Source organism: Scyliorhinus torazame, chromosome 30 (assembly GCF_047496885.1).
Source record: "Scyliorhinus torazame isolate Kashiwa2021f chromosome 30, sScyTor2.1, whole genome shotgun sequence".
NCBI classification, from domain to species: domain Eukaryota; kingdom Metazoa; phylum Chordata; class Chondrichthyes; order Carcharhiniformes; family Scyliorhinidae; genus Scyliorhinus; species Scyliorhinus torazame.
The window spans coordinates 9890114-9903160 of NC_092736.1; the positions used below are offsets into that span (position 1 = coordinate 9890114).

The 13047-nt window shown below is 42.7% G+C and overlaps 1 protein-coding gene across 2 annotated transcripts in view; it reads left to right on the plus strand.

Moving 5' to 3' along the window:
• Positions 1-13047, plus strand: part of scaper (S-phase cyclin A-associated protein in the ER) — a 464954-nt gene that overhangs the window by 118859 nt on the left and 333048 nt on the right. For both annotated transcript variants that reach the window (XM_072492784.1, XM_072492785.1), the window contains 6 exons: positions 968-1058; positions 4269-4386; positions 4562-4673; positions 5955-6095; positions 7552-7707; positions 12858-13000. In XM_072492784.1, coding sequence (XP_072348885.1) covers positions 968-1058; positions 4269-4386; positions 4562-4673; positions 5955-6095; positions 7552-7707; positions 12858-13000 — 761 coding nt within the window. The remainder of the gene's footprint in view (positions 1-967; positions 1059-4268; positions 4387-4561; positions 4674-5954; positions 6096-7551; positions 7708-12857; positions 13001-13047) is intronic.

Sequence of the window (13047 nt, forward strand, 5' to 3'; positions counted from 1 at the left end):
AAAGCAAAATAATGGAGTTTTGAAAAGATCTGATGAGTCATAATTGAGCTCGAATGACTGGATCAGTAAAATTATGGTATGAAAACAAAACCCGCTGAAAGTAACAGTGGTTGAACTTCAACCCAATGGCACCAAAATCATTAATAAATAGTGGGAAAAATGGGAGACAAATTAAGAACTATAAATTAAAATACCTGCAAGATAAACGTAATAGAAGAAGCTTGTGAAAAAACAGGTCATTCTTGGCTGTCAATGTTCTGGTAGACTTAGAGTTTATTGTGAGCAGTTAGTTGGAGTACTAGATCCATTGGCTTCCAAAAAACCTTCTGGGGCATTTGGAGAATATTGTTCACCCAATTCCCACAAAGATAAATTGGAAGTATGGGTTATGTCATGGCATTGACCAATCATACTATGAGCAGGAAGTCCAAATTCAACATTTTAAAATCTCTATTTCTGGACTCTTGAAGAGTTTTGCACCAACATTATTTGTCTTAACTGCAGCCATTCCATTTTCTATTTGAGATTGCAGCAGGAAATAATTTTCTGATTTCCAAGGCTCAAGCCTTGGAATTGAAACTTTTCTATTTCAAAGGAGGGGAAAAAAGGCAACCCCAGTTTACCTCGAGAACTTTCAGTAGAACTGACGATATTAGTATTGTGATGACTTTTACTTGCATGAAACAAACACTAATTAAAAAGATGCACCCTCTGTCTGCTTCTGTTATATGGATAAATAGGGAAATGTTCATAAAATATGTGGTTCACAAGCTCGGAAGGATAATCAGCAATTCTGAAGGTGAACACCCTGCTGCTCAGATCCTTTTATGGTACAGCATTCGTGTTGAGCATGTCTTCTTACCTGTGCTGGCAGGTTGCAGTCATTTTGTAATAAAATGGTGTAACCGTTGGACTGTAGTTGCCACTGTAGTTTAATGTATCAAAGTGATATTCTTTTATTGTGTAGGCCAGTATGGGCAGCGGCAGCTTGTCTCTCTATAGTGTTTCCTCACAATCCCAAAATCTCGACTGGAATGATGTTCTAGCTGACTATGAAGGTATGTACATTGTAACGAATATATATTCAACTGATATATCAGTCGTTCATTATATGTTGCTGTTTTGTTGCAACACAGACAATCTGTAAATAAATGCAATGAAAGTGTGACGTAGCATTTTCTTTCAAGACCAAGGCTTTAGTATAAAAGAGTTGTAATTTCAATCTTAATGGCTGTTATGATCCTTCGGCTGAATCCCGGGTTGTCGGGGGAGATCCAGTTAAGAAGCAGTAACATTTTGTTTAAGGTAGACAAAGTTTAAGATTCAAGACATTAACTAAGTAAATAAAGCCATGCGACTCCATGGGTATGGAACAAACAAAAATAAACAACACAATACAAGTTTAGAAAGATAAACAATTTACAGTATCTATCTTGTTCTCTAACATTCAGGCCACGTATGTGGCATGTGTGAATTAACAGGTGCACTGTGGTTGAACATACCACAGTACACAATAAATGACACATGTGACCAAACCAGATTCCATGGGTTTCTCAACCCACCTAGACATTTGTCACAGTGTGAGTCAACAAATCTTGCTAAAACGTTGTCTTTCTTACTAGGGGTTTCCAATATCCTCGTTTGAAGATCTTGTGTTGGAATTCTCTCCAAAAGTTGATCCCACTCAGACAGTTTAAACAATAGCTCACTTCGCAGGGTTTTGATGTCGCCTTCCAAGAAACCCTTTTTCTGGAGTTCCGAGTGCATTTAAGCACGGCTTTACAAGCTCAATTTGGCCGCCCCAAGCAGTGCTCCAAAAAGGTACCTTTCCCCCAACGGCCCATAACAAAGAGTCACCAACCTTCAGCTGCTTTTCTGGATCTTCAGGGCTTCTCTCGAATCCATTAAATTAAATTAAATTAAATTAAATTAAATTAAATTAAATTAAATTAAAGTCTGATCCTTGAATGCTCTTTCTTTGATCTGGAGCTTCTTTCTCTGCTCCTTTCTTTAAACTTAACTGGAACCCCATTCTGGTTCCCTGTCTTTTATCTTTACGTCCAGGACACTTCTTGGGGCTTTCTTCGTGTCCCCATCCCTTGTCCCGCACCTGGGATATTTGCTGCTCATGGTGCTCTGAAACCAGTCACATGAGCCAGATTTTGTGCAGTTCTCTTTTTTACTATGCGCAAGTGCACCGTACCCTCCTGGACCTGAAAAATGTGAAAAAGTTAGCACATGTGTGGGAGTGAGACGAATGTAGGAATTTCAGACATATATATTGTATTCTATGTAGCTGGGTTAGGGTATATCAGACTGCTGCAGTAATGTTTTTTAAAAATCCTGGTTTGAAAAGCAGCTAGATTTGGGGGCTACAGAGGTGCAATTAAAATATTGTTAAAGTAAGATCATAATTCAATCCAGCCATAAGACCAGAAGACATTGGAGCAGAATTAGGCCATTCAGTCCATCACGTCTGCTCCGCCATTCAATCATGGCTTATATATTTCTCATTCCCATTCTCCTGCCTCCTGCCCACAAACCCCTCCCCCTCATTAATCACGAACCTATCTATCCTGTCTTAAAGACACTCGGTGATTTGGCCTCCACAACCTTCTGCGGCAATGAGTTCCACAGATTCAATACCGTCTGGTTGAAGAAATTCCTCCTCATCTCAGTTTAAAAGGGTCATCCCTCAGTCTGAGGCTGTGCCCTCGGGTTGTAGTTTCTCCTGTTAGTGGAAACGCCCTCTCCACATTCGCTCTATCTAGGCTTCTCAGTATCTTGTAAGTTTCAATGAGATCCCCCACCACTATGCTACCGTGCATACAACTACTTTATTGTTGAACATTGTTTCCTGGTAATTGTAAGCTATTTTCTTGGACGATGTTAAAGTGAGTTTTATACCATGTTAGTAATAGTTTGTTTTAATTCACCATACCCGTATTTGTGTGTGGAATCACTACTGGAGCGAAGTATCCTTTCCTCACAGTCTTGTCTGGTATTCTAGAAACTGTTGGGGTCTGGTTTTCCTGAGATTGTATTTTAAAAACTTTAAAGTGCCTATTTCTCTTTTTTTTTCCAATTTAGGGGCAATTTAGCGTGGCCAGTTCGCCTACCCTGCACATCTTTGGGTGTGGGGGTGAGACCCCACGCAGACGCAGGGAAATGTGCAAACTCCACACACACAATAACCCGGGGCCGGGATCGAACCCGGATCCTCGGCGGCGTGAGGCAGCAGTGCTAACCACTGTGCCGCTGTGCTGCCCCTAGTCCGAGATTGTAATAGGAGGCATAAGTTTCATTGGGAATTGGAGTTTCCAACTTCTAAGCTCCAGACTAAGTTAAATTGGGATTTCTGAACATGGCCATCAACACTCTTGTTTAATTTGTTTTTACTGGATTGTTTGATGGGTAGTAAATGCACAGTCTAATTTTTCAATGTGTTTAATAAATCCTGGTTTAGCCCAGTGGGCTAGACAGCTGGTTTGTGATGCAGAACAAGGCCAGCAGCCCAGGTTCAATTCCCGTACCAGCTGAGAATTCTGAATTCTTCCTCTGTGTACCCGAACAGGCGCCGGAATGTGGCGACTAGGGGAGCACGGTAGCATTGTGGATAGCACAAATGCTTCACAGCTCCAGGGTCTCAGGTTCGATTCCGGCTTGGGTCACTGTCTGTGCGGAGTCTGCATGTTCTCCCTGTGTCTGCGTGGGTTTCCTCCGGGTGCTCCGGTTTCCTCCCACAAGTCCCGAAAGAGGTGCAGGTTAGGTGGCTTGGCCATGATAAATTGCCCTTAGTGTCCAAAATTGCCCTTAGTGTTGGGTTGGGTTACTGGGTTATGGGGATAGGGTGGATGTGTGGACCTTGGGTAGGGTGCTCTTTCCAAGAGCCGGTGCAGACTCGATGGGCCGAATGGCCTCCTTCTGCACTGTAAATTCTATGATTCACAGTAACTTAATTGCAATGTTAATGTAAGCCTACTTGTGGCAAGAAAGGTTTTTTATTTTATTTAAATCACTGCTTGATAAATGCTTGGATTTGTGTTCATGTGAGCAAACTGTCAGGTTAGGTTAGGTGGGATTACGGGAATTGGGCCTGGATAGGGTGCTCTTTCAGAGGGTTGATGCAGACTCGATGGGCTGAATGGCCTCCTTCTGCACTGTAAGAATTCTATGGTTCTAATATTTCAAGATCCCGAAACAACTTTGCAATGGTTTAATTGTCTGTGTTAGGATTTAGTTTCTTAATGTATAATTTTATTCTCTAGCACGCGAACCTTGGCGGCAGAGCACCTCATGGGGAGATATTGTAGAGGAAGAGCCAGCACGGCCACCCGGACATGCCATCCAGATGCACGAGAAACTTTCCTCACCATCAAGGAAAATGTGACTAAAATTATTATTTTAACCTGTTGCTCAGTGTACCCTTGATTGGCTATCATTTTACATTACATGTTGTTATCTGCAGAGTAAACCAATGTACTGCGTTTTGACCTTTTTGTTTGCCAAAGCATTTGGGTTCTGTGGTAATGAATTAGTGTTTCAAATTTCCTGCCGACAGGACAATTGCAGAGTCAAAAAGGAAACATGAGGAAAAGCAGCTTAAAGCCCAACAACTCCGCGAAAAACTGCGAGAGGAGCAAACGCTGAAACTACAGAAATTGTTGGAGCGAGTAAGTAGGGCAAAGTCGGCTGAGGACAGCAAGAGTTAAAAGCGGAGAGCTGGGAGGAAATGGATGGCACAGTGTATTAGATACTGACCCGTTGCCCATGGGGCATGGGGTAAATACAGCTCAGAGTGATGGGCTGCTTCCTTTCCCTGCTGATAGTAGGGAGATCCCATATGATGAGTTTGACAACTCTCAATCCAGTGCTCAGCTGGACATAAAGTACAGAACCAAACTACTGTTAATTAACTCTGATTAGGTAATTACAGTCAAAAAGGTCATATAAAGTTTTTTTTAAATGTCTTACCAGTGCTACAGGAGTGGTCTTCTGGGATTGAGACCGAGACATATTGTTTGGGCAGAATAAAAGGAGCTTTCTGTGGATGCAAGTAATATGCCTGGCCTAGAAATGCCTAATGTTGACAATAGGTGCAATTCGTTCCAGTGTGCCATGGATATCTTTCAGTATTTTGAGCAAAGTTGGCTAAAGGTTTAAAAACATTTTTCTAGTGACGTGCCTCTGCCAGGTTACCTATTAAAGCAAGTTGCATTTCAACTTGCTAATTAATATAAGAAATAAGTAGTCTGACTGAGTATGTAAATTCAAACATTGAGCCCTTTGCATTGTTGCTGCTGAAGCTTGCGTCTTATAGCTGATCCACAGACACCATATTTAAGCTTTATTTACATTGGGGGGGGGTGGGGGAATTTCCACTGCCCCGCCAGCAACTTAGGTTCTCAAAGACCGGGTGCCATTTTTAAAGGGTATCCTGATACAACATTTTTTTTAAAAATAGAACCGTTCAAACTCACACATGAGGGCAGAGCCTGTGCCAGCATGACTTTGTGTACTGATTGTTCTCCCCCGCCCCAGTGAGGGGACACCGAATCTACCAGGACATGCAGCTAGTGAGGATAACCGAGCTGTGCACTCACCTGAACTCCTCTGGTGGGTTCTCCTCAATAGCTGCATGTCCTGGTAGATTCGGTGTCCCCTCACCGGGGCGGGGGAGAACAATTAGTACACAAAGTCCTGCTGGTGTAAACCGCATTTTGGGATTCCCTTCAGATTTCCTGCTCCCGCGCCAATAATCCTGCCCCCCCATACACATACACACAAAATGGGAAAGAAAATCCCCCCTCCTTAAACTCGGTTGGGGCTTCAGCTGTCTGAAGCAAAGACGATTGTGACTCTAGATTTTGCTGATGGTCATTATTCAAGTGAGAAATGTATTGGAATAGTGTTGGCGTTGAAAATCGCCTGACTTGAATCCTGAATATCTTTAGGAGAAGGAAGTGCGGAAATGGAAGGAGGAGCTTCTGGAGCAGAGGAGGAAGATGATGGAGGAAAAGCTGCTCCACGCAGAGTTAAAACGGGAGTTGCAACTGCAAGCAATAGTGAAAAAGGCACAGGAGGAAGAAGCTAAGGTCTGGAACCATTCTTGAGATACTGGCTATGTGGCACTTGAATCTTTGTACATAATGGTCTAAGAACAACTGCTTAGGGTAAGGGAGAGATACTAAAGTTACAGCTTCATGATTCTGATGTGGTTTGGACAGAGTCTGAGAATGTTAATCATGATTCTTCTGGGATTGAGCCTGAATTGTCCTAGCACCACTGGCAGCCATGAACATGCTGACCATGCCTGTGGAGAAGGGAACATCGGCTTGGATTATTGATTTTCTGATTACACCGTTGCATATAAACCCAAAGTTAGTTGAAAACATTTTTGCTTTGATAACAACAGCAACACACACTTGTACAATACGTTTAACAAAATAAATAAGGTGCTTCAGAATGACGAGCATGAAATAACATATTGTAGAAACGTTGACTGACTGGACTGATAAATAGGTGCAGGTAAGGGAGTTTCAAGGCAGCACCCCAAGATTATTTACATATTGATAACTTGAGCAGGCAATATATTGCCTCGTGGGCTTCAGGTAACATAATAAAACTGTGAGAATAAATGTGATTTTTAATTGCCATCAAAACCCTGAGGTGTGTTGGATCTGTGTCAGAACTTGGAGTAAAAGAGAAACATTATAAAGTTTGTTGAGGGAAAGTTTTGAAATTTAACCAGTTATATGAGCTAGTCTTTATATGTTTCTTCTTTTCCATAGAATCCCTACAGCGCAGAAGGAGGCCATTTGGCCCATTGGGTCTGCACTGACCCTCTGAAAGAGCACTTTATCCAGGCCCATTCCCCCACCCTATCACCATTACCTGCGCTTTGATCATGACCAATCCATCTAACCTGCCCATCTTTGGACTGTGGGAGGAAACCAGAGCACCCTGAGGAAACCCACGCAGATACGGGAGAATGTGCGTGCTCCACACAGACAGTCACCCAAGGCTGGAACCGAACCAATGTCCCAGGCGCTGTGAGGCAGCAGTGATAACCCACTGTGCCACCGCACCGTTCTCACCTCTTCTCCTGAAGGACCTAATTATTTTTGAGGTCTTGTTCCATAGACAGCCATCCGCTACCTCACAGAAATGGGCTGCCTTAATGCATGATTAATGGCAGTGCGTCCCAGTGATATTGCGACTGTGGTCAGCCTCTCAGTTGAGCCCAAGCATGTCCTTAACCTCATGTCCTCATGTGCAGGAGGTCACTGGCCAGTGATCAAGAGTGGAATCCTTTAGTTATTTGATTTTTCTTCTTTGGCTTAAGGCTATGTGAAATACAGTCCCCAAGTTTCTGCCCAACTGAGATCAGTTAACTGCACAAGGAAGTGAGCCTGAGGTTTACTGGTGCATACAGTTTACCTCTGCCCATGGGCCTTTTGGGGACTAAATCAATTGTTTAACAATCTAATTTAGAAATGCCACCCATAGTGATAGAAATGGAAATCTATTTATCTTTTCCTATCCCTTCAGGTTAACGAAATTGCTTTCATCAATACCTTGGAAGCTCAAAACAAGCGTCACGATGTTCTTGCAAAACTGAAAGAGTATGAACAGCGGCTGAATGAACTGCAAGAAGAACGACATCGTCGGCAAGAGGAGAAGCAAGCACGGGACGAGGCTGTGCAGGTTAGAAACATACAGGCAAAGAAAATGTATATCAGGTCTGCTTCAAAGACCTGACCAGCCAAAGAACGTTGCTGCATTTTAAACACAGGCCAATGCTTTGCCTTAGCGAGAAGAGTCATTCTTTTAGGAGGAGGTACATTCTGGATAAACACCTTGTTAATGGATTATTGTACTTGCTATGAGTATAAATTGAAATAAACATTACAAATAATTTAATAGACTACATTTTCTCTACAGTTGTAATGCCTGTGAATTGCTTTCCCTTGGCACTTGCTCCAGAAACAGATTTGCTCTGGAATCAAGACAGTTCTTGATTGCTTCTTTACATAAGCGTTGACATTAAGTTAAACCACTGAGTATGTTCTATAATTGCCCTGCAAATGTGATCTGAGCAAACCTGTATTAAAAACAAAATAAAAGGGAAGTGGTTTAGCCGTGGATTTAGTAAATGTGACCGAGATATTCCTGAAAACGTGCTGCCATCTTGCTGCATTGGTACATGTAGTGATCTGTACATCTGTACATACATCTGCACATACACCAGGGACTGCAGCACAGATGTGACAGCCACAGCATCACTAGAGGGAGCATCAGAGACGGGTATAAAGAGTCGAGCCCATGGCAGGATCTGCCTCTTTTAGAAGCACAGAGCTAGTGAGCAGCAGCACACAGGGATAGCTTAGCATAGGCAGTTTACCTTAGTTTCACTGGTGATACCTCTTGACTGTTTTATATCTAGTTGAGCTCTGGAAGCAGAACGAACCCTTTGAATAAAGTGTTTGTGTTAACTGTAAGTCTACAGTCGTTATTCAGAATTAGAGAATAACATAGTACAAATCATTGGCTCTGTGCCCCTTGATGTGGCTGTGTATTCACGGGTAATTTTAATAGATGGCTTCTGTCTCCTGTTCATTTGTGGTGGTTTGCTTGCTGAGAGAGTGCTTTTTATGCACTCTATGATGTGGACAAAAATAAAGCAACTGTTAGAAATTGGGAAATAACAATTGGAAACATTATCTTTCAAAAATGCTTATATTTTATATGCTTTATAGTGATGATGCAACTCAATCTACATATAACCTTTGATCTGACTAATAAACTTTTTTTTGCTTTTGGTGGACTAAAGATGGTGCAGTAGTGCCTTCAGGAGTGGGGACTGAAGAATTCCTTTGTTAGAGATGCTAACTCTTAGATTAAATCGTAAACAAAGACTCCCTGCTTTATTGGTGCTTCTAATGAAAATTAAGTATGATCTTGTTATGACATCCTGGGCTAGGGCACAGTCAATTCCAGCCTCCCTTGACCCAGAGTCATAACACAATTGAATTAACCAATGATTCTTCGATAAAATACCCAAAGTCTTTTGGCCCTTAGCTGCCCGATAATTAAAGTCACCAGGTTTGTAAATTTAAACACAATTACTTCTTATTTATTTATTTTTATATATGTTTATTGAAAATGTTTCATTATAACCAAATTAATATAAAAGCACAAATTAACTTAACACCCCCCCCCCCGGGCTAAACTAAGGGTCCGATTCCTGGCTTGGATCACTGTCTGTGCCTAGTCTACACGTACTCCCCGTGTCTGCGTGGGTTTCCCCCGGGCGCTCCGGTTTCCTCCCACAAGTCCCGAAAGACGTGCCTGCTAGGTGAATTGGGCATTCTGAATTCTCCCTCAGTAAACCCGAAGAGGCGCTGGAGTGTGACGACGAGGGGATTGTCACAGTAACTTAATTGCAGTGTTAATGTAAGCCTACGTGTGACACTAACAAAGATTATTAAAAAAAAGAAACTAATCGAAAAGGACTAAAAGAGCAGTACCCTAGCGGGAGCCACCTCATGCATTACTTCCCCTTACATAACTCCACCGGTAGTCCCCAGTACTTTTATTTATTATAACTATTTTATTAATATAACTATAATGAAATTATGCAGCAAATACAACTAGTTAACAAATCGTCGGTGGCACAGTGGTTAGCGTTGCTGCCTCACAGCACCAGAGACCTGGGTTTGATTCCCGCCTTGGCACTGTCTGCGTAAAGTTTCCACTTTCTCCCCGTGTCTGTCCTCCGGGTGCTCCGGTTTCCTCCCACTGTCCAAAGATGAGCAGGTTAGGTGGATTGGGCATGCTAAATTGTCTCTTTATGTCCAAAAGGTTAGGTGGAGTTACAAAGATGGGGCATGGGCCTAGGAAAAGTGTTCTTTCAGAGAGTCCGTGTAGACTTGATAGACCAAATGACTTCCTTCTGCACTGCAGGGATTCTATGATAATTGCTAATCTCCCACTTTAACTTGCCCCCCCACATACACACACACAGTTGAATATAATAAGTAAAAGATAGAGTCTTGTTTCAGGTGGTTGTTTCTAGCACACTGACCTTCAAACCAGGCTTTCAGATCGAGATTTCTGTTTTCTAGTCTGTAATGGTTTTCACTGTAGATTCATACATACAACCAATAAAGTGAGGAACGAGGCACTGATCCTCTGAAAGACAACCCTACCCAGTCTTCCACCCTATTCCTGCAACCCCACCTAACCAGCACATCCCTGGACGCTAAGGGCAATTTAGCATGGCCAATCCACCTAACCTGCACATCTTTGGACTGTGGGAGGAAACCAGAGCAGCGGGAGTAAACCCACGCAGACACAGGGCATAATGTGCAAACTCCGCACGGCCACCCCAGGCTGGAATTGAACCCAGACCCGTGGCACTGTGAGGCAGTAGTGCTGACCTTCAGGTCTCTGCAGTTTGAGAAATACAGTAGCTCACAGCGTTTCTGGAGAAGACATTAGGGAGCGAGAACAGTCCTCTTCTCTGTGTGTCTAGGTCTCGACTCTGCTTTCCTTAGGTCTCTGGAAATCATTCCACTAAGGCAGAATCCAATCACCACCTCTTACCGGGCAGAATATGGCCTTTTGGCCAATTCATTGGCCAGCAGCCAACCAATCGAACCGAGTTTCACCCCATCTCTCGCGTGCCACAAAGTCTGAGATTCTGTTGCTCAAATCTAGCAGAGTGTTCTCTTACGTAACTTCTGAATTCCTCATTTCCCATGCTCGACTTAAAGATATATATCCATTAAGCATACGTGGATCAAAATTATAACAGAAAAAAATAAAGAAACGGGAAACAAGGGAATCAACAGGGTGAACCCGTAGCAGGGGATCCAATGGATAGAGTATATCCAGATTTCCAAAAGGCATTCAATAAGGTGTTACACAAAAGGTTTATCGGCATGATAAAGAGTTATGACAGCGGGGCACGGCATTGGCATAAGTGGGGCATTCTCAAGTTGTCAGGTGGTGACTAGTAGAGTGTTACAAGGATCAGTAGTGGAGTCTCAGCTATTTATAAGGAATAATTTATTTAATTTTGCTGACAGTGCAAAGCTAGGTGGAAATGTAAGTTGTGAGAAGGATGACCAGCTGCATAGAGATATAGAAGGGCTAAGTGAGTGGGCAACAAGATGGCCGATGGAGTATAATGTGGGGAAGCGGGAGGATATTCACTTTGGTTGTAAGTTTAGAAAAGCAGAATATTTTTTAAAAGGTACAAAACTTGTAAATATTGATGTTCAAAGAGATCTGGCTGTGCTCGTACAAGGAATACAAAGTTAGGATGCAGGTGGAGCAAGCAATTAGGAAGGCAAATGGTTCATTGACCTTTGTTGCAAGGGGCTTGGAGTGCAGGAATGAAGAATTGCTGCTACAGTTGTACAGGACCTTTGTGAGACCACAAAGAACCAAGGAAAATACAGCACAGGAACAGGCCCTTTGGCCCTCCAAGCCTGCGCCGACCATGCTGCCCGTCTAAACTAAAGTCTTCTATGCTTACGGGATTCGTATCCCTCTATTCCCATCCGATTCATATATTTGTCGAGATGCCCCTTAAACATCACTATTGTCCGTGCTTCCACCACCTCCTCCGGCAGCGAGTTCCAGGCACCCACTACCCTCTGTGTAAAAAAAAAACTTACCTCGTACATCTCCTCTAAACCTTGCCCCTCGCACCTTAAACCTATGCCCCCTAGTAATTGACCCCTCTACCCTGGAGTTGTGTGCGGCTTTGATTTCCATATTTAAGGAAAGATATGGTTTCACTGGGAGGCAGTACAACAAAGCATGAGAGTATTCTGAAGGGGCTTGGCGAGGTAGACATGGAAAAGGTTATTTCTACAGGCTGGGGAATCTGGAACACCGGGCCACAATCTCAGGATAACGGGCTAATTGTTTAGGGTGAGGAGCAATTACTTCACTCAATTGGAATTCTCTAACTCAGGGGGTTGTGGATGCTCCGTCATTGCCTATATTTAAAGATGGAATGCGATAGTGGACTCTATTCTAATTCAGCAACAGATGTAAAGAATGGTGCCTCTGACAAAAGAGCACTCCCTTAACACTGCACTAGAGAGTCTACTGAATTTATAATAGTCATTACATTTCTGAGATTATTTAACAATAGTAAATAACTTACAAGTACAATAACTGAAGCCCTTTTAAGATTATCCCAAACAATGTGTCCTTTCATCTCAACCTCCCCAGTTTAGCATCAACCATCATGTAGTTATCTCGCTCTATTACCAATCCTATAAACATCAATCTCATTCTATGTGTGAAGTTGTAAAAATATTTCCGCTTTGTTTTACTGGAAACTGGATATGATGTGATAATTGAAGCACTTGAGAATGAAGCATTCAATTTGAAACATCAGAGTGACATTACACTGATTGTATACAGCTCCTTTAATGGTTGAGTGAGTTTAGCCCATGTCAAAGGCCCAACTTCAGTGTCTGCTCTATGTTGAGTTATTAGGTGAAAGAGTGTGAAAGGTGACGAATGTGCACCTGGTTACAGAGGGCAAAATTGGCCGTAGTTGCTGCTTCTGCCCTTTATCAAATGACTCATCTGAAAAAGCATGGACAGGGTTTAGTATAACTCCAGCTGATTGAGCAGTGTCTAGGGACACACATTAATGATATACACTTGGTCTAGTTATTGGAGGGCAGCTGACCCTGCGTGCCCCAGTCAGAAGTCAGTGAAAGGACAGTGGAAATTTTGAAAAGTATTACATTATTTTTGATCTGTTTTACAATGAAATAACCTCTGTGTAAAAAAAATAAAAATAATAATAATCTGGCTGAATGCAGGAACGCAAGCGAGCGCTGGAGGCAGAGCGCCAGGCCCGTGTGGAGGAACTTATGTTGAAAAGGAGAGAACAGGAGGCACGGATTGAACAACAGCGACAAGAGAAAGAGAAAGCAAGGGAAGATGCTGCACGTGAAAGAGCGAGGTTTGTGCCATTTGTTAAGCAGATTCCCGTGCAGGCTCCTGGAGCCA